General features: G+C 24.2%; 3 protein-coding genes across 5 annotated transcripts; all 3 read left to right on the forward strand.

Annotated features, from left to right (window-relative positions):
- Nucleotides 1–1,102: 1,102 nt before the first annotated feature.
- LOC122509888 (SWI/SNF-related matrix-associated actin-dependent regulator of chromatin subfamily A-like protein 1) lies at nt 1,103–7,919 on the forward strand. 2 transcript variants are annotated; one of them, XM_043624195.1, is made up of 12 exons: nt 1,103–1,236; nt 1,431–1,882; nt 2,035–2,147; nt 3,801–3,904; nt 3,993–4,127; nt 5,324–5,501; nt 5,733–5,896; nt 6,005–6,169; nt 6,471–6,632; nt 6,752–6,859; nt 6,943–7,117; nt 7,266–7,919. In XM_043624195.1, exons 2-12 carry the CDS (start codon nt 1,522–1,524, stop codon nt 7,764–7,766), a joined length of 2,166 nt encoding a protein of 721 aa, XP_043480130.1. In that variant the 5' UTR covers nt 1,103–1,236; nt 1,431–1,521; the 3' UTR covers nt 7,767–7,919. The 2 variants fall into 2 exon arrangements, with proteins under 2 accessions (XP_043480130.1, XP_043480132.1); XM_043624197.1 differs by having other exon boundaries at nt 1,114–1,258.
- Nucleotides 7,920–8,304: 385 nt separating this feature from the next.
- LOC122509889 (nucleolar protein 10) lies at nt 8,305–16,954 on the forward strand. Its single transcript, XM_043624198.1, has 11 exons — nt 8,305–8,511; nt 8,699–8,744; nt 8,900–9,114; nt 9,232–9,368; nt 11,236–11,448; nt 11,537–11,765; nt 11,938–12,357; nt 12,611–12,893; nt 12,983–13,238; nt 16,124–16,220; nt 16,516–16,954. The coding sequence occupies exons 1-11, from the start codon at nt 8,446–8,448 to the stop codon at nt 16,618–16,620; spliced, it is 2,067 nt and encodes a 688-aa protein (XP_043480133.1). The 5' UTR covers nt 8,305–8,445; the 3' UTR covers nt 16,621–16,954.
- LOC122509890 lies at nt 16,816–21,449 on the forward strand. 2 transcript variants are annotated; one of them, XM_043624200.1, is made up of 7 exons: nt 16,816–16,954; nt 17,384–17,509; nt 18,871–19,112; nt 19,514–19,897; nt 20,001–20,181; nt 20,623–20,838; nt 21,055–21,448. In XM_043624200.1, the coding sequence occupies exons 1-7, from the start codon at nt 16,946–16,948 to the stop codon at nt 21,295–21,297; spliced, it is 1,401 nt and encodes a 466-aa protein (XP_043480135.1). In that variant the 5' UTR covers nt 16,816–16,945; the 3' UTR covers nt 21,298–21,448. The 2 variants fall into 2 exon arrangements, with proteins under 2 accessions (XP_043480135.1, XP_043480134.1); XM_043624199.1 differs by lacking the exon at nt 16,816–16,954 and adding an exon at nt 17,041–17,305 and having other exon boundaries at nt 21,055–21,449.
- Nucleotides 21,450–22,207: the final 758 nt, after the last annotated feature.

Consider the following 22,207-nt stretch of genomic DNA (forward strand, 5'->3'; position numbering starts at 1 on the left):
ATCTTCTTCATTTACCACTTTAAATAATTAAATTCTAATAAACAAATTTAATTAAAAATTTTAAAATTGAATCTTCTCGAGAATTTTTATTAAAATTATATTCAAAACCATTCAATTTCTGCGAAGCGCTTTTTAATTTATAACAATAATGAAAAAAATTAATTTTGTAAAAATACAAATTTAATTGTTTCAAAAGAAAATTTTAATTCTTCCTAGAAATTTAATTAAGGTTGCACTGAAAATAATTAAATTTTTCTAGAGAATCTCGATTTATTTATTTATTGTCATGGAATTTATTAAAAATTTTAAAAAATATTTGAATTCTATGAAGAAATTTTATTAAAATTGTATTGAAAATAATTTAAATCTTCTAATGAATTTTATCAAAATTTTTAAAAATAATTGAATTCTTTGGAAAAATTTTATTGGAATTGCATTGAAAAAAATAAATTAATTTCTTTGGAAAGAATTTTATTAAATTTTTTGAAAATAATGGAATTCTTGCGAAGAGTTTTATTACAATTTTTTTAAATACATAATTCAATTTTTTCGATGAATTTAGTTAAAAATTGTATTAAAAATAAATGAATATTCTTCAAAGAATTCGAAAATAATTGAATTCCTTCAAAGAAATTTATTAAAATTTTTGAAAATAATTCAATTTTAACGAGGAATTTAGTTAAAATTTGTATTGAAAATAATTGAATTATTAAATTCCTTCATAGAAATCCATTCAAATTTTTGCGAAGAATTTTAGCAAAATTTTTGAAAATTGTTTCGAAAAATTGTATTATTTATGAAAATAAATGAAAATTCTAACAAAAAATGTTAATTTATGAAGATAATTGAATTGCTTCGAACTATTTTATTAATTTTTTAGCAAATAATAATTAATTATAATAGTCAATTAGTGAATAAAATTATTTAAAAATTGAAGAAATAAAAACATTAAAATTTTTGTGTTAATAATAATAAATTAAATATTGCTTTTCACGCCGAAGATTATTTAGTTATTAATAATTTTAAAATTGCTTGAATTTCCCTCTTAAAGTTGTTCATTCTACATTACCGACTATATAGTATATGCGTAATTTTCACCATTTTCACAGTTGAGAGTTGACAGAAAACCAGGGAAACCAGGGAAACAAACCCAGAAAATTGTTACTTATGGCGTTAGATTAGTTTAAAAAAAATACAGAATAGGATTACCGCGTATAAAAATTACCGTTAAAAAATGTTTGTAAAAAAATTTCGAATTGTAATTCTTTTTTTCTTATAATATTTTTATAACATTTGTTCAAAACAAATAACATAACCTACAAATTTTGACAATATAAATATATATGTATATTTCAATATGTTATTCTCTAATGTTAAAAATAAAAACTTAATTTACAAATTACTCAATTCTATTTCATTTTAATTTTCAGGTTGGCCGTGATTAGAAAAAAATTTATTTACTGAAATTTATTTTGTATATATTTGTGTTCACAAAATCCAATCTCTGAGACAAAATCAAAAATGTACTCGAAGGAAGAAATCGAGAAGAAAAGACTTTCGGCTTTGGCTTTGAAGCAAAAGAAAAATACAAATTCAGAAAATACGCCAGCAAAAGTGCCAGTGCCTAATTTACAGAATAAAACAAATTTTCAAGGAACATCATCGACAAATTCATTTCCGAACAAGTCTGGTGTATTTCGACAAAAACCAACACAAAAACGCTTTGATCCCTTGAATACAAATAAATTTTATGGGAATAATAAAACTGATGTTGTGACGGGAAATTGTGTTATGATTCAAAATAATCGATTTGGAGTAGAGCTTACAAAATATTCATCAGCACTTGTTGAAGTTTTTAAAACTATTCCCAGCAAAGCGTATGGTAAATTTTGTATTTACTTTTTATATTTTTTAATTTGAAATTAATATTATAGTTCATTTGTTTTCAAATATGCACATTAAAAAGAATTATGTATTAAAGAATTTATATTGCATAAAACATAAAATTATATATTAAATACTAAATATTTTCAGATTCACAAAAGCGATTATGGCATTTTCATTTAAAAGATTATAATCTTCTATTTGAAAAATTTATAAGACGATCGGATTGCAGAATAACTGGCCTACCAAAATTTACCAAAGAAGTAAATATAAAGTTCGTTTTAAAATTTAAAGAAAGATTTGCAGGCTTCGCACTCATCTAATAAAACCTACTATTTGACACGTTTTTACGATTTGCTATTTAATTACTTTTTTAGATTTCTGATACTAAAAGCTACTTTTTTCTTTCTTTTAGTTAAATCCGCTAATAATTGAAATAAAAAAAAATTATTCTCAAAAATTTTAATAAAATCCTTAGAATCACTTCAACATATTTTGATAAAACTTAAGAAACTTTTTTTGCAAGAATTCAATTATTTTCAATTCAAATAATGAAATTCATGACTGAAATTCAATTATTTTCAAATCAACAATTTCAATAGAATTTCACAAAAGAATTCAATTAATTAAAGAAAAAAATGTTAATAAAAATCTTTGCAAAAACTCCAATTATTTTCATACAAAATAAAATCTTTACAGAAATTAAATTATTTACAATGCAATTTTCATAAAAAATTTTTGAAAGAAAATAATTATTTAAAATTTCTTTTATAAAATTAATCGAAAGAATTCAATTATCTTCATAAATATCAAAATTCTTAGCAGCAGAAATTCAATTATTTTTAGGAATTTTAATAAAATTTATTGCAAAATTCAATTATTTTCATAAATTATTAGTATTCATCATAAGAATTCAATTATTTTCAAAAGTAGTTAAGTTCTTCGTAGAAATTCAATTATGTTTAAAATTTTTTTAAAAATCTGGTCAAGATTTCAATTACTTTTATAAATAGAAAAATTCATCGCCGAAATTCAATTATTTTCAAAAATAATAAAAATTCCAGAGGAATTCAATAATGTAAAATAGAATTCACATAAATTTAAAAAAAGAATCAATTGCTTAAAATTTTTTTATAAAATTCTTCGCAATAATTCAATTATTTTCATAAATAATAAAACTCATCACAAAGTTAAATTATTTTCAAAATTAATAAAATTCTTTTCAGAAATTCAATAATGTTCAAAAAATTTTTAAAGTTTTGAATAATTTTATTTTAAAAAGATTTTACATTGAAATTATTTTATTATATACTCAACAAAAATTATTCCAGTTTTGAATATTTTTAACTAAGAAATTATGAAAAAAAATTGTAATTAAAATTTTTTGAAATTAAATTCTGGTAATTATTTTAAAAAGATTAGTTAAATTTACAATTAATTTAAGATAAGAAAAGAAAGTAAATATTTTTGACAGAAATTAGGAAAAAGTCAGGGAAATACTGAATCAAATTTTTGTAAATTGAGTAAAACGAGTTTTTTTAGCCGTCAAATTTAATTTTTTAATAGCTGCTATCGATATTTTTTTACTACTTTTTTTAGTCTTAAAGCTACTTTTTGCGACTTTTTTCACCCTCGGAGAACACACCTCTTTTTTAGACCATTTTTCAAAGCTCAACCAATTTTAAACTGCTCATCTAATCAAACTAAAGAATTTTTTTAAATATAGTTTAAACTTCGTAGAATAAGTCTGTATACTTGAAAATCCTTATTAAAAATATTAAAAAAGATAAAAAGCTTTTCGTAAAAAAGCGTGAGGTCAAAAAACCCCCATGTGTTCTCTGAAGATTAAAACATAATTATCGAGTGCGAAGCCTGGAATTGTTTAAAATAGTGTGATAAATAAATTATTTTTTCAGATTTTTGATAAAGCAAATCAACCGACGGAAACGAATGTCGATTTTTCTTCTATTGATGAGACTCTGATGGAATCATTGATGCCTTTTCAAAAGGAAGGAATTAGGTAAAAATTCAATATTATTAATTTAATAATATTTCAGTATATTCTATATAATAAAATTTAAATTTAATAACAATTTTTTTATTCGCAGTTTTGGAATAACGAAAAAAGGTCGCTTAATGATAGCAGATGATATGGGACTGGGAAAAACTATTCAAGCTTTAGGAATTGCTGATTATTATAAAGATGAATGGCCATTACTTATTGTGACACCATCTTCAGTCAGGTAATACTAATTTAAAATAAAATATAAAAGATTTAATTTGATTTTCAAACTTTTAAAAATTTATAAATATTTTAATTTATTATTAGTTTGTCTTTTATAAAATGAAGCGATTATATTTTTTATTTCCTTAGTTTTTTAAATTAACTTACCTTTACATTTTTTAACTATTAGAGGAGAACGGGGCGAGGCAGCCAAGATTTCACATTTTGGTTAGCGAAGCAGTTATTTAAATAAGTTTTTTCAATTTTAATATCGCGTTAGAAAGCTTGTCTTATTGGCTACAAAATCGCCATAGAACATTTTGACGTAGGTTGCACTTAAAAATTTTTACAACCCTTTTCCCAAAGGACCACATTTTGGCATATTTGAAAAAACGTGGGGTGAGGCGGCCAACAATTTTAATAGTTAAAAAAACATAACTTAAAGTTACAAATAGTGAAACATAACAAGGTAGTTGTCCTTAACTTACTTTTATTTTGTTAGTAAAATTCAAAAATTTACATATAAATAATATTATAATAATAACATTAATTAAATTCAATTTAACATTTTAAGGAAATATAAATTTGTTATTCTTAAAAAATGGTTTATAAAATTCAATGTTAAGTTTAAAATGTATTGGAGTAGGAAAAAAAGAGAAAACATTTAGAAGAACCAATAAAATCAACTCAAAAAGACGAAAAATTTAGTGTTGGCTGCCTAACCCCACGAGTACTTTTTTAAGAAAACATCCACAAAACCCGTAATATTAAAAATATCGCAATTCCATTAACCCCATCGTCTTCAGCACTAAATTCTGCATTAAAAATCACTTTACAAGAATTTTATTCGTGTAACTCTATTAACTAAAATCACCAAAATAACTCTTAGAAAAGTTACATCCAAAAAGTCTGTTTTCATAAATGATACTGTCATTGCTAAACTGCTGCAGCAATAATGCCTATCTGTTAGCAACTAAAGTAAACTACCATAAGCAGTCTACATTATCAATAGCGCACGATTTGAAAAAATTATGCAGAAATAAGAAGCAATTTGCTGCCTCACCCCGTTGGCTGCCTCGCCCCGTTCTCCTCTACTAACTCATGACGATGGCAAAGTTTTTGGACATCAAATTTTTGGCCCTCAAGGACTTAAAATGTCACTTAAAATCTCAAGTTTTTTTTAAAACCCGAAGAATAATTTCCATTTTTTTTTAGATACCAATGGTCAGAAGCAATTTTCAAATTTCTCCCTTCAGTTCCTGTACAGAAAGTGAACCATTTTACTACAAAAGATAGAGGCTTTGAATTTGATAAAGTTACCATTGTTTCGTACGATTTATTATCTCGTTCTATTGATATTTTTCAAAATCAATTTTTTGGTGTTGTAATATTTGTAAGTATTTTGTTAAAACAAATTTTATTGTTGAATTAAATATTCAAAATATGTAATATTAAAATTATTGAATAATTAAATAAATATTTTTTGTTTATTTGAACATTCGGAACTTTTGGATCTTAATTTCAATATTTTAAATTATAAATATTTACATATAATTACATATGAATAATATTTTTCGTTTGGCATTTTAAATTAAATAGTAAGTTTTGTAAAATTTCGTTCTAGGACGAATCACATTTTCTAAAAAGTAGTAAAACAGCGAGATATCAGGCAGCAGAGAAAATTGTGGAACTCGCTAATCACGTAATTCTTCTCAGTGGAACTCCGGCTTTATCGCGGCCAATGGAACTTTATTCGCAGATATCATTGATTTTTCCAAAATTCATGGGGTGAGGATGTTAAATACTTTAATATAAAAAACAATTTGATGTAATTTACGAGCATTTCAGTTTCATTTTATAAATTTGCACGCCTTTAAATTGTCTCTTTTTTCCCAGAGCCACTGAATTTGGAATTCGTTATTGTGATGGGGTTAAAAGTACATTTGGTTGGAATTTTACTGGTTCGTCAAATTTACAAGAGTTGGATTTGCTTTTAAAGGCCTTTTGTTTATTAAGAAGAATCAAGAGTGACGTTCTTCAACAACTTCCACCAAAAATTAGGTTTTTAAACATTTCTCTGTATTAAAAATTTTAATTCTTTAAAAATCAAAAGTTTAAAGTTTTATTACTTTTTAACTTTTCTCTAACTTCTCCAAAAATTAAATTTATGAAATTTCAATTCAATTATTTTCTACAATTTTTATCAGTTATTTATTTTTTTGTTTAAATAATTGAACTCTCATAGAAATTTTTAATAAGAATTGATTTAAAAGAGAGTGTCATTTAAATTTTAAATAATAATTTAATTTAAAAATTGCGAAAAATTGTATTAATTAATTTTACTAATTCTTATCTGTTATAGACAAGTCGTTGTGTTGGATCCGCAATTGATAAAAGCCGGCACTAAAGAAATGGAAGAAATGGCAATGAAATTGCAAAAGAAAACTCTAACAAATTCTGAGAGGCACAGTGCTCTTTTAAAATATTACAGCGAATCCAGCGTCACAAAGAAAAAAGCCATTTGGTACTGACTTTTTTTACTTTTCAACACTTTTTATAGTTGAATTTTAAATTCCAACTTTCTAAATATGAAAAGAAATAAACAAAATAGAATTTTTAATTGAATAAATTTTAATTTTTTAGTAATTATGTCACCGATTTACTTGAGACGGGAGAAAAATTTCTTGTCTATGCTCATCATCAAGGAGTTTTGGACGCAATTTGCCATGTCATCGAGACAAAGAAAATTCAGTGAGATTTATTCCACTTACACTTTATTCTACTTTAGATAATTTAGATAATTTAATTTTTTACGTATTTCAATATTTTTTCAGGTACATTCGAATTGATGGAAGAACGAATGCAGAGCAGAGAAAGTGTTTCGTCGATAGATTTCAGGATGAGAAAGAAGTTTTAGTGGCCGTTTTGTCGATAACTGCTGCAAACGCTGGAATTACGTTGACAGCCGCTCAGCTCGTTGTGTTCGCTGAATTATTCTGGAATCCAGGAGTAAGCATATTTTATATAATTAAAAAAAATGAAAAACTTATACAATCTTTTTGAAACTTTTACAAATATGCAAATTTAATCAGTTTACATAATTATTTAAAAACAAAAATCAATTTACAATTTAATCTAATCTACAATATTTCTACAGACTTTGTGTCAAGCTGAAGACAGAGTCCATCGAATAGGACAAGATCGAGGCGTTGTTATTCAATATTTAATTGGAAAAAATACAGTCGACGATTATTTATGGCCGAAAATTCAAAGGAAACATGAAGTTCTGAATCAAGTTGGATTAGATCAGGAATTTACGGTCAAGGACGATAATGTTTCCGTTCAGGTTGCCATTGACAGCGATCAAAAGCAAATTGATGAATTTGTCAATGGAGAATCGTCTTCAAATTCAAATAGGATTTTAATAACGAAACCTTGCACTATTCCATCAACGTTCTCTTCATCATCATCATCATCGGCTTTTATAAAAAAAAATCAAATGCGCCTCGATTCTTTTTTTTCTCATGGCGATAATTGTCCCCAAAATGACTTGAAGGGCAATGAAAACAAAGTTAGTGAAAATTCTAATGATTTGGTCAAATTATTAGATGATGAGGATCTGTTTTGTGATATAGATTTAAACGAATTTTGTAATTAATTTGTTTTTGTTTTATAAATACAAATGATTGCGTATTTTGTTTATTAGAGTTAAATTCAAAAGTTAAAAGTGAAAGAATGAGCGAATGTTTAAAATTCTTGAGAGTTGAATTATAGATTTTTACCATTAAAAGATAATATTTAGTTTCATAAATATAATTTATTTTATTTATCTTTCCCTTACAACTGTACATCTTTCCCTTCCAGTTCTTCTTCTTTTACTTCTTTTTTCTTCTTTTTTTTAAATAAAAAACTTCTTCGTTATGTTTTAATTTATTTTTTTAAATTAAAAATTGCCGCTTATTTTAAAAACATAAACCACGTGTTCTGATTGGTTCTTCGCTATAAGCGCTAATTTTCAAAAGAACACATTTTGAAATATATTCTCTATATTTTTATTTATTTTTTAAACATAACTAACAAAATTATTTAAATTACCAATGATAAATTGCCTAATAGAAAACTATAAGTTTTGCGGGGTTTGCGAAAAGAAAACAGAAGGTATAATATAAAGAAATATTCTTGAACCTAACCTATAAATTTTGCTGCCCATGTGCTCCATGTGCTTGACAGTTTTTTGTCAAATGTAGTCTTCCAGTCCCGGAAAATAACAGTTTTTTAAATTTTTAATAAAAATTATGCATTGTGTTAGTGTGCATAAGTAATTCTATCGCGTAATCATGCAAGTGGCAAATCAAAATAATGTGAAAATTTACAATTTAAGCGCTGGGAGATCTCTTCCAGAGGTAAGTTTCCTTTTAGGTTATGTTTTCATTTTTTACCTTTTTTACGCACGCATTTAAAAATAATTTCTATAATATATTATATTTCATATACTTTTATTTTTATATATTGCATATAATTATGTTTATATAAATATTGAATACATTTATTATACTATACAGTAAATTAATAATTCAATTCTAATCGCAGTGGTTAACGGACAGGAAAAAAAGGAGTTTAGCCAAAAAACATGTTGGTGAGTCAACGTATTAAATTAAATTAACAAAAACAGTTATTCTTGATGATTTTATAAAAAATTCAATAATTATTAAGCCGTACTTATTGCTTTCTCATGAAGGCATTGTTTAGATAAGTTTCACTAATTTTTGTATGTTTTTGTATTATTTTTAGACATCAGAAGGAGAATTGAGCTCATTCAAGACTTTGATATGCCTGTAGTTAGTACAAGTGTGAGAACTTCAAATGACGGTCAATATGTATTTGCCACTGGGACTTACAAACCGAGAGTAAAATGCTTCGACGTAAATAATTTATCTCTTAAATTTGAAAGATGCTTCGATGCCGAAGTGGTTACGTTCGAGATTTTGTCTGACGATTACAGTAAAGTTAGTATTTTAAAAATCACAACTTTTTGTTTGTTTTTCATTTTGTTTTTTTATTTATAAAATACCTTTAATAATTTATCTTATTTTTAATTTTATAACAATTTTATTTGTTTGAAGCTCGTATTTTTACAAGACGATAGAAATGTCGAAATTCATTCAGCAGCGGGGAAATATTTTCGATTACGAGTTCCACGTTTTGGTCGTGATATGAAATATCACTATCCGTCATGTGACCTATTTGTCGTAGGAGACAGGTAATTAAATTAATTTAAAATAGAAGTTCAGGGTTGCCACAGATCAGGGAAAAGTCGGGGATTTTATTAAAAGTACTGGAAAAAATTAAATTTTTAGAATTCAGAAGAAAATTCTGAATTTTGGTGTCTTTTTTGTTTGCCTCTTAAACTATGAAATTACTACAAATTCTAATACAAAACCTTCAACACTTTCTATTTCTCACAAACAATTTCTTTTTAAATAACTTAATTCTTGATTAACTATCATAAAATTAATACTTAGAAATTATTTAATGAATAATTTTACCTAAATATTTCAAAATTACTTGAATTTTAAAAGAGTTGGGTTTACAATTTTCATAAATTGATGAACATCAAAAGGTTTCAATTTGAAATTTTATAAAATTTCAATTTTCAATGAATTTAATTAGAAATTTTAAATAGCTTAGATTTTTGAAAAATATTAATAATTCAAATTCTTTTGAAATTAGTTAAATTTTTTAATATATATTTAATTTATTATTAAAAATAATGTATTTATAGAAGAATTTTAGTTAAAAACACTAAAATAAATTGAATTTTGGAGAAGTTACAACTGATTGCAGAAATTCAATTATTTTCAACAGTAATAAAATTCTTCACAGAAATTCAATTATGTTAAACAAAATTTTTTAATTCTCGTCAAAATTTCAGTTAGCTTTATAAAAAATAATAACATTCTACTCCAAAATTCAATTATTTTCAAAAATTTTAATAAAATTCTTGGCAAAATTTCAATTATTTTTAATACAATTTTAATCGAGTTCGTCGAAAAATGGAATTATTCTTAAAAATTCTAGTAAAATACGTCGAAAGAATTTAGTTATTTAAAAATTTGTTGATAGAATTCTTTAGGAGAATTCAATTTTAAGAAACATTCAATTATTCAATAAATAATTTTTTTTGTATTTAAATAATTGTATACTCGTAGAGTTTTCTAATAAAAATTTATTTAAAAATGAATTCTTCCCATAAATTGAATTACTTTCAAAAATTTCCCTCAATTTAATGATTTTCAATATCTAATATTGTAATAAAATTTTCCAAGAGAATTTAATTATTTAAAAATTTGTTGATAAAATTCTGTATGAGAATTCAATTTTAAGAAGTAATCAATTATTAAGTAAATTATTTATTTAATTTATATTTAAATAATTGAATTCCCGTAGAAGTTTCTAATAAAAATTAATTTAAAAATGAATTATCTACAGCTAAAATTTTAGAAAATAATTGAATATTAAAAGTATTACTTATAGCATGAATTTTTAGAAATAATTGAATTCTGAAAAGGATTCAAATTAAAATCTTCGAAAATCTTAATTTTTCATACTTTTAACTAACAATTCTGTAGAATTAATTTTTAAAAAAAATTATTTGGAGTTTTTATTTTCTAATATGTTATTAATTGAAAAATTTCCCGAATAATCGAAATTTCTGTAAAATTGAATTGTAAAGAAATAGATTTGAAAATTCTCAAAGAACTTTAATTGAATTGAAATGATGAAAATAATTTTGAAGAAGTACAATATTTTTATAATATACAATAATGATTTTATCACTTAGTCATCTTTAATTATTTTGAAACAAGAAGAAATCGATCACTCCGAGTCGAAGACTCGGAGTGCTCGATTTCTAATAATATTTGCAGTGAATCAAAATATTCTTTAGTGTCAGGGAAAATGACAAAATTTTGTCTGGAAATCAGGAAAAAGTCGAAGAAAAACAAAATTAAATTTTTGTGTCAACTCTGACGTTTTTAAAAGTATATAAACTTTTTTCATCTTTTTTTTTAAACATTTATAGACGTTTTTAATCCGAAATTTTTTGATAAATTTCTATTTTTCGACAGTAATGAAATCTACCGATTAAATCTGGAAAGAGGTCAATTTTTGCAGTCCTATTCATCGGAGGCTTCTTCGATAAATAAATGTACTATAAATCCAGCTCATTATATGCTTTTCACTGGAACTGAGGAGGGAAAAGTCGACGCCTGGGATCCTCGAACGAGAAATAAAACTGGAACTCTTGATTGTGGTTTTTATTGCGTCTCACAGGATAGTTCGTTAGTATTATTTTCTTTTATGCAAAATAATTGCAATTTTTTATAAAGCCAAAGGAATATAATTATTGAAAAAATTGATAATTTATAGATTAAAATCAGTGCCTTCGGTCACGGCACTAAATTGTCAAGGTGGTTTAACTCTGGCCGTTGGTACCGCAACTGGTCAAATTTTACTCTACGATGTACGATCAAACAAACCATTTTCAACCAAGGATCATAATTACGGTTTGCCCATTAAAAATATCGAATTCCATAAGAATATGGATCTTATTTATTCAATGGACAGTTCCATTGTCAGAATATGGGAGAAAAATAATGTAAGTACTTCATATTTTCAATTACTAAAATTAATAATAGATTCTATTAAAATTTATAATTTAAAAATTCTATTTGCATTTATTTAAAAATTCTAATTACTAAAATTTATCATTCTAAAACTAATGATTATTATTAATGACATTTTCTAACAAAAAAAAAAAAATATTGCAGGGCAATTTATTAACGGCAGTGGAAGCGACTTCGTACTTCAATGATCTCTGCATTGTTCCAAATACGGGAATGTTCTTCATTGCGAATGAAGACGCAAAAATACAAACGTATTATATTCCTAGTTTGGGACCGGCGCCAAAATGGTGTGGATTTCTGGATAATCTCACTGAAGAATTGGAGGAAGAGACACAGGAAATTGTTTACGATAATTATAAATTCATTACTGAAAAAGAACTCGACGAATTGGGTCTTTCTCATCTCAAGGGAAGCAATTTACTGCGAGCTTATATGCACGGTTTCTATATGCACACAAGTTTGTATAAAAAGGCCCGGGATCTTTTGCAACCCTTCGATTTGGAGGAGCACAAAAGAAAGAAAATTAAGCAAAAGATTGCCGAGGAGCGCGCCAGTAAAATTCACGTAAGTTTTTTCTATTCTATTAAAATACGTTTTATTCCCAATCCATCAAAAATTATTATTTACTACTTTATTTGCTATTTGGATCCTTTTTCTAGCTCTTTTCTAGTTGTAAATAATAATTAACATATTTTAACGATAATCGAATTCACGAAAATATTATTCTGAAAAATTGAAACTTGGTTTTATTTAATTAACAAATGCGAAGTCTCGTAGTTCAATGAACTTAACTTTCTTTTTATTGTTTTGAATCCAGTTGGAGAAAACTCTACCAGCTGTTAATAAGGATCTCGCTTTGAAATATATGGACATGGATAAGACGAAGAAGAAGAAAACAGTAGAGAATTTAATGCAGGACGATCGTTTCAAGGAATTATTCACAAATCCAGACTTCCAAATTGATACAAATGCGGAAGAATACATGTTATTAAATCCTGTGATTTCTCATGCGGAGAAGCGTAAACGTAAGAAACTTGAAGAAGAAGAAAAAATGAAAGAGGCTGCAATACAAGAAGAAAAAGAAGAGGCAGAAGAAGATGGTTAGTAAAATTCAAAAAAGAAATCTTATTTTTATAGACATCTTTTATTTGCTTAAATATATTTTTTCGTTTTTTTCGTTCGTTTGAAGGTAAAACTAGTGCAGATGAAGATTTCGAGGAAAGTAGTTCTGATGACGAGAAGGTTTGGACAAAAGAAGTGCAGAAAAAATACAGAATGTTGAAGAGAAAGAGACAGAGGGAGGAGGAAGAGAAGGAGGAGGAGGAGGAAAATTTAGACGAAGAGCAAGAGAAGGATGAACAGAGTCGAAAAAAATCTAAATTATTCGAAATTAAAGAAACTGTTCAATTCAATGGTTCTAGACTGCAAATTCGTAAAAGCAACAAGTAAATTTTTTAATTTATTTGCATGTTTAAAATGTTAAGTTTTACTACCAATTTTTTTTATTATATTTCATTATTATTATATTTTTTTATTCTTTTTTAATTAATATATGGGTAAGACTCCGTCAGAAAAATTACAATTTGCATGGGGTCTTCGGATTATATTCTGTAATTTGGTGAAGTTGTTATATTTGATAACAAAAATAAGTGTAGCAAAGGATTATTAAAAATTTTCAAAATTGTAAAAGTTACGCCATTTTGAATTTTTTTATAAGATTTTTTTCAAATGTGAATATTTCCGAAACAATTTAACGGATTTTAATAAAATTTAAATATGTTATACTTAAAATCATGTTCTTTCAGAATTTTTCAAAAGAAAAAAAAATTTTTTTGTTTTTCTCAAAAAAAAAAGTAAAAAAAAGTAAAAAAAATTTTTTGAATCGATTTATTAAGCACGGGACTGATATTTGAGTATTTTTCGATATATATAATAAAATATTCCTTATAATTTCACCTTTAATTTACGAAAAAGAAAACGATGGAGACTTTAATAGTTTTCGAGATATTGCAATTTTTGTGGAAGCGCGACCACGTTTCAGTGCCAGCGCAGTATCTTTTACCCGGGACGCCTCACAGTGGGATTTTTTACACTTTACTCTTCAAAATTGTCTAGAGCCTACTTTGAGTAACAAAAAAATAAATAAACAATTAAAAATTTAAAAATCCGTTTAAAGGGATCTCTTAGAAATTTTATCCCCTTTCATTTAAGACCAAGAGCATCAAAACCAATAAAATTTGTAGGCTCTAGACAATTTTGAAGAGTAAAGTGTAAAAAATCCCACTGTGAGGCGTCCCGGGTAAAAGATACTGCGCTGGCACTAAAACGTGGTCGCGCTTCCACAAAAATTGCAATATCTCGAAAACTATTAAAGTCTCCATCGTTTTCTTTTTCGTAAATTAAAGGTGAAATTATAAGGAATATTTTATTATATATCGAAAAATACTCAAAAATCAGTCCCGTGCTTAATAAATCGATTCAAAAAATTTTTTTTTACTTTTTTTTACTTTTTTTTTGAGAAAAACAAAAAATTTTTTTTTTCTTTTGAAAAATTCTGAAAGAACATGATTTTAAGTATAACATATTTAAATTTTATTAAAATCCGTTAAATTGTTTCGGAAATATTCACATTTGAAAAAAATCTTATAAAAAAATTCAAAATGGCGTAACTTTTACAATTTTGAAAATTTTTAATAATCCTTTGCTCCACTTATTTTTGTTATCAAATATAACAACTTCACCAAATTACAGAATATAATCCGAAGACCCCATGCAAATTGTAATTTTTCTGACGGAGTCTTACCCATATTTTATTTATTATTATTTTAACTTTTTATTATTATTTTATTCTTTTATTATTTGTCTTATTAAAATCATATTCCAATTATTATTATGCAAATTACAAAACTTCATGTTTTCAAATATAAATTTTTGAATAATATTCAATTTTAAAAAAAAAATTATTAATATTTTTGGAAAAAATCAATTTATTTCTAAAATTTTAATAAATGCTTCGAAACAATTGATTTTTTTTTTAAATTTTTAATGAAATGTTCCGAAATAATCCAATTATTTTCTAAAATTTTAATAAATACTTCGATACAATTCCACTATTTGTTTAAATAGTAAAAAATAATTAAATAAAATTTAATTATAATTATTAACAGACGATTATTTTAAAAAATGCAAAATTTTGTATTTTTGTTGTTTTTTTTAACGAAATGAGCTCTCCAACAAATTCAGGCTTCATGAAACGTGAAGATTTACCAAAATTAGACATTGCTCAAAATTCCACAAATCCAAGACTTTCTCATTTTTTATGAGAATGTAATTAAAAAAAAATTCTTTGTTTAATTCAATTATTTCCAAAATTTTCAATTAAAATTATTGAAAAAACTATATTATTTTGAAAAAAAACTTAATGAAATTCTTCAAAAGGATTTAATTATTCATAAAAATTCTAATAAAATTGTTTAAAAGAGTTTAATTTTCTATTAATAATTTTAATAAAATTTAAAAGTAAAATTATTAATTATACTCATTAAAAAAATCGATTATTATTCAAAAAATTAAAGAAATTTTTTGAAAGAATTCAATTATTGTCAAAACCTCAAATAGTATTTTATTCTTAAAAATAATAAGATATTATTTTCTATATCTTAATAAAATTCCTCGAATCAATGAAATTATTTTAGAAAATTGTAATAAAATTCCTCGAATGAATGACATTTTTTAGAAAATTCTAATAAAATTCTGAGCAAAATTTAATTATTCTTTAAATATTTTAATAAAATTCAATAATTAAATGTTTAATTTGAATTATTAAGAACACGATTATTTAAAAAAAATTGAAAGAAATTGTTTATAAAATTCAATTACTTTCAAAATTTTCAATTAAAATATTAAAGAAACTCCATTATTGAAAAAAAATTCAAAGAAATTCTTTAAAAGAATTTAATTACGATTTTTTAAAATTTTAATAAAATTTTTCACGAGAATTCAATTATTTTCTTAAATAATAAAATTCTCCGAAGGAATTAAATTATTTTCAAATTTTTTGATAAAATTCTTTACTAGAATTCAATTATTTTCATAAATGATAAAATTCTTCGAAGGAATTTAATTATTCACAAATTTTTTGATTTTAAAATTGAAAATATTAATAAGAAAAATAATTTAAAAAGTTAGGAAACTATAATGTCAACAACTAACTTCAAAGTGTAAATATGTTTTTGGAGTACAACGATTATTAATATAGATTTTTTTTTATTATAAAGTAAATGAAATTATTTTGTAGAAAATCTGTAATATCATTTTTTTTTGCTAATAGATCAAGTCTTGGAAGAAGAGTACAAGAACAGGAGGACAACAATTTGAAAGTTACCGGATCTGGTGGAAATAGACAAATGTCTTTTACTATTGATAAGGTAAAATTACAAATCTAATTTTAAAATCCTACCCTAAAAGTAATTTGAAATAAAAAATTTTATTTGAATTCTATGCTAAATATTAGAAAAGAAAATTAATTGAAATTGAAAAAGATAAAAATTTTAGTTATTTTTATTTTCTCTAATAAAAAGAGTTATTTTCAAAAAAGCACAAGATTTACAATTGCAAAGAAGAAAATATTTGAAATAAAACTCACGAGAAAATATTGTCTTAATTGGTTATTCGTTATTAATTCACACATAAAGATTAACTACAATGTATTATTATTTTCAGCGCAAGCATCAGAAAAGAACAAACGACCGTCAAACAATTAACAGAAGAGAATACAAAGGTCTATTGCGGCCAGCTCATAATATAGGGAAACGAAAATTTAAATAAGTTTTTTTCTACACTCAACGATTGTAAATTGTAAATAAAAATTTTTTTTTCATTTTTTTTTCTAATTTAAAATTGACTTTTTTTTACAAAATTCTTACTATTGGCAATTTAATTATTTCCCGAAAAGAGAAAAATTTACGTTTATTGTATACGTGTTTAAAGTAAATGAGTATTTGGATCCGTCAGTTATCAAAAAGAGAGGTGAAAAGTCATCTTGTGTTAGTGATATGTCAATAAAGCGGCAGTATTGGTGAATAATTTATAAATACCATAAAGTCTCTCTTTTTCAAAAGTTTAAAAGGACCATGCTTTATAACAAACAAAAATGTCTTTGGTGAGTTTGTTCTAATTTTTTATAATAATAATAATAATAATAATAATAATAATAATAATAAATAATAATAAGAGGAATAATTCTTATTTATTGATAATAACTGATAATACTTATTAATCGTTTTAATTGCTTTTTTCTTGTTTTTGTTTTAATTTTACAATTATTTCTAACGTTTGAGTGTTGATGTAAAGTCGCTTATCGACACTCAAACTAGAGTTATTGTGTTATGAGGAAGATTCTCATTTTCAATTAAAATTGACTTTCGATATTCGCGAGGAATAACTAGAGGGAAGATATTCTTTTTTATTGAATATGGGATATAAGACAATTGTTAAGATATGGCGAAAAATAGTGAAGTATCGATATTTATTTATTTTTCGAATTATTTTGAATTTGTTTTAAAAGTTTCTTTATTTTCTATTTATGTAGACAAAACCGGAAAATAATGGCTCGTCGAGTGAAAAGGAATCAACATCGTCTGATGACAATCGTCAGGATCGTTTGCGATCATCAACTCCGTCTTTGCTCTCGGATTTACAGCTTCGCAGTACCGAGGTAAAATATATATAATTTAATATTATTTCTTTATTTATTATTACATCAAATTCTATTATTATTTTCAAATATTTTCCATTTTTGAATGATTTCAGATTTAAAATTTTTAAAAATATTAACTTATTAACTAATTTATTATTATTATCATTTATTAATGAGTACAATTCTTTATAAGAATTCAATAAGTTTCATAAATAATATGGAATTTTTCAGAGGAATTCAATTATTTTTAACTAAATTTCTTTACGGAATTCAATTATACTTTTAAAAAAATTGTAATAAAATTCCTGAAAATAATCCAATTATTTTCGAAAATTTAAATAAAATTCGTCGCAAGAATTGAATTATTTTCATAATTAATAAAATTCTTTGCCGCAATTTAATTATTTCCAATACAATTTAAATGAAATTTTTTCAATCAATTATATTATTTTTATAAAATTCGTTAAAAGATTTCAATTATTATTTTCAGAAATTTTGATAGATTTCTTTAAAAGAATTGAATTATTTTCATAATTTAAAAATTCTTTGCAGCAATTTAATAATTTTCAATAGGTACAATTTAAATTAAATTTTTTTAATAAAGTATATTATTTTTATAAAATTTGTTAAATGATTTCAATTATTTTAAAAAATTTTTGATAGAATTCTTAAGAAGAATAATTTAATTATTCTTAATTCAATTTTAACTAAATTTCTCGAATGAATTTTAATTTTTAACGAAACTATTAAATTATTTTCAAAAATTGTATTAACTTTCTTGACAAGAATTCAATTCTTTTCATAAATAATAAAATTCTTCGGAGGAATTCAATTATTTTCAATTAAATTTCTTGATGGAATTTAATTACTTTTAAAAATTTTATTAAAATCCCTTTAAATAATTCAATTATTTAAAAAAAATATTTCTTGAAAGAATTCAATTATTTTCAGTAATTTTAATAGAATTAAATTATTTTTAAATCTTTTGATAAAATTCTTTAGAAAAATGCAATTTAAGTTCAATTTTAATTAAATTTCTTTGAAAAAATTTGATCATTTTCAAAAGTGTACAAAAATTGTTTCTACTAATCTTATTCTCAAAACAAAAGTGATATGGAATTTCTATAAATTATTTTTTTAATTTTACATAGAACAAGACATAAAAAAGAATAGAATTCAGATTTTTTTTAATAAAATAAATACCATTAACCGTATTTTGCATTAATAAAAATTTGTTTTTTTCAATCATTTATATGTATACCTTTTTTTTAAACTATTTAAACTATTTTTAACGATTATTAAAATGGAAGTTATTTATAATAATTTCTGTTTAGAAAAAATGGAATAATTAATTAAACTTACTTCCTCTTTCATTTCAGATTGGAGAAATAGCAGAAATGCCAGATTATGAAAATTTAAATACATCGGCAGTTTTACATTATTGTAAGCATAAAATTTTGAGACCGTATTTAAGATTATTGGGAGTTATGGGCTTACGACCGACAAGCAGCGATGATTCAGAACATAGTTCGTGTTACTGTATTTTGGTCAATTTTCACACAGTGCAGGTCACTATTTTCATGTGCATCGGATATGTGTTGCAATTTATGGCTTGTTTCAGGTAAAGAAATTAATTTAGTTCCAAAATCGAAAATAGTTTTAATTATTTACACTTATCAACATAGAAGAAATATTATATTAAATAATATGTAATACTTACATAATAATTATTAATTATTAATACTTTATCAATGTTTTATTAATTTATTTTTTTATTTATTTTAGAATTTATAATTTATGAAAATAATTTATTTATTTTGTTTATTCACGTACATATATAAAAGGGCCAATGCCCTTTCGTATAAAAAGTACTGAAAGAAAGAAAAACATAAATAATTGAATACGAACTAATGACATTTAATCAACCAATGTTGATTAATGATATAAGAGATTAATAAAATTGAATTATTTAGAATTAAATTTAATAAAGTATTAATTTTAATTCGAATGAATGAATTTCAGGAGAGATCGTGGATTCTGTTACAAAGTGAAGCCACCCATTGAAATATATCAATCGGAATTGAATCCATCGCGAGTATCAATGGAGAATGATTTTTGTTACGGAAATGCGGCATTTAATTACGCTATACCAAGTACTTTACACTTATTTGGATATTTATACACAGTTTATTTATTTCGAATAAAGGAAAACGAGCAACTGCAAAATTTAATGGAACGGGCATTTCTCCTGTCATCGACGCCTGTGAATCGGGGCAATCAAAAGAGACTTGTCAGAATTTTATGGCTCTTTATCGGACTCAGTGGAGTTTGGATGCTCTTGGCACTGTCGACGGTCACTTTCATGATGGTCACACAAAATATTCGTTTTCAATGGGTTGAAGACAGGTGATTTGAAAGAAAATTGAATTATTTTTTTGTGATTAATTAATTAACTATTATTCGAATTACCTTTTTGTGAAATTAATTTTTTATTTCTCTCTTTTCATAGTCCACACAAAGTGAAAGAATTATTGAAAATAATTTTAGTAATTTGTACCTTGTGGCACGATATGGTGCAGGGAACAATAATCACGAGTTATTGCCTACAAGGACAACTTTTGATATCGCATTTAACATTTCTTCGGGCGAAATTACTGCAACATTCAATACCGCCAATCGAATGGATGAAGGTAATGTTTGAATTTTTCTCAAAAAAATTGGTTTTTTTGACATTTAGACAAACGTAGAGCCTAAACTACTAAATGAATTAGTAAGATACTTTGGAATATTATAATTTCGTAAACTTGAATTGTAAATAAGTGGATTTCAGAAATATTTTAGGTGAACTTTTTTTTCTTTAAATAAATAAATGAATTCTTAAAATAAACATTTTTTGAATATCTAATTATTTTTAGAGCGAATTAAAATATTCTTTAGGGTCACGGAAAAAGTCAAAATTCTTTTTAGAAAACAGGGGAAAATAAAATGAAATTTTTGTGGCAACCGTAAATAAACTATATTTTAATTATTTAAAAGCAATTTTTTTCTCTTCGTATAAAAAATCGTCAATATATTTAATTATCGAATTAAAGTAAAAACTATTTTTGAATTCTTTCTTTTTCTTTCTGCAGGAAATCAGCGAATTTAAAACGCTTCTAAAGTACTTTAATGATGAACTTGGTCCGGCAGTTTGCATTTATACTGTAATTAATATATCCTGGGCCTTAGCAGGAATCGTCTGGTTATTTAAAGTCGATAGTATTAATTTTCACGACAGCCCTGCTACTTGTATTGCTATACTTAATGTAATTCTGTGGATATCATTGTCAATAGTTCCATTCGTTCAGGTATTTTTTAGAATTTACCTATTTTTTCGTTTTATTATTTATTTTCTTATTTTTATTTTATTATTATTTCTCAGATTCTATTTTTTATTTTAATTTTATTATTATTCTTTTATAACTATTCTAAATTATTATTTTTTATAATGTATTTTTTGTTCTTATTATATATTTAATTTATTTAATTGTTTTCGAATAATCATTAGAATTGTAAATTTTCAGGCAGCTCGATTAACAACAACATGTTCAATGATACAAAATATTGGCCACGAGGTTCGCATTCGTCCTTACGTCTATCAAGGAACGTCTGGCCAGGATTTAGACACAATTCTATTATATACTTCGTCGTTAAAAATTTGTGCTCGTCTCTATCGTGTTCCTATAACAGGTAGATATCTGTGTATGATTTTAACTGCCGCTGGAGTTTCTATACTTACACTTGGACAGTGTAATGCATTTTCATAATCATTTAATGATTATTAACATTTTTGCGTTTTTCGTCATTTTGTATATTATTTCGTAAATGTGTAAGTTTTTTTTCTATGCATTTATTATGCATACTGTACATATATATTAATTTAATTAAGGTTTGCAAAGAAATATATAAGTTATTTCAATTCGTAAAAAAATTGTTTATTTTTATTAATTAATTGCAAACAATTTAGAATTTAAAAATAATCAAATTAAAATGAAACAAATTTATAAGGTATATTATACTTTTTATGGGGTAAAAAAATGATAATTTACAGGTAGAAACAATAGAATTAATAGATAAAAACAATAATAGTAAATAGTAATCAGGGCTGGAAGCAGTGAAAGTATTTGAAAATACGGACTTTACGGACCAAAAATTAAAAATTACGGACCAACTGACAAAAATAGAATCAGGCCGAATCAAATAAGAGAACATTTTACTTATAACTAGAAATTCAATTTTTCATTTTTCATAACTATAAAACATGAAGAAATCGATAACTCCGAGTCTTCGACTCGAAGTCATCGATTTCTTCATGTTTTATAATAATAATAATTATTAATAAAAATAATTTATAATAATTAAAATCATTATCAATTCAATTATTATTTTTAAGAATTTTTATCCAAAATTCTTCTATATATATCGATTATTTTTAATAATTTTCGAAAAAGTTCTTTGACAATTTTCAAATTCATTTCTTTACAATATTCAATTTTACGAAATTTCAATTATTCGTACATTTTTTAATTAAATACATATTAGAAAATAGAAACTAAAAATAATATTAAAAAAATTCAATTGAACTTTTTCAAAAAAAAATTAATTACAAAATTCAATTATTTTTTAAAATTCACGCTATATTGCTTTTAATATTTAATTATTATCTAAAATTTTAAC

Source organism: Leptopilina heterotoma, unplaced genomic scaffold, assembly GCF_015476425.1.
Source record: "Leptopilina heterotoma isolate Lh14 unplaced genomic scaffold, ASM1547642v1 Lhet_63, whole genome shotgun sequence".
In the NCBI taxonomy this organism is placed as follows: domain Eukaryota; kingdom Metazoa; phylum Arthropoda; class Insecta; order Hymenoptera; family Figitidae; genus Leptopilina; species Leptopilina heterotoma.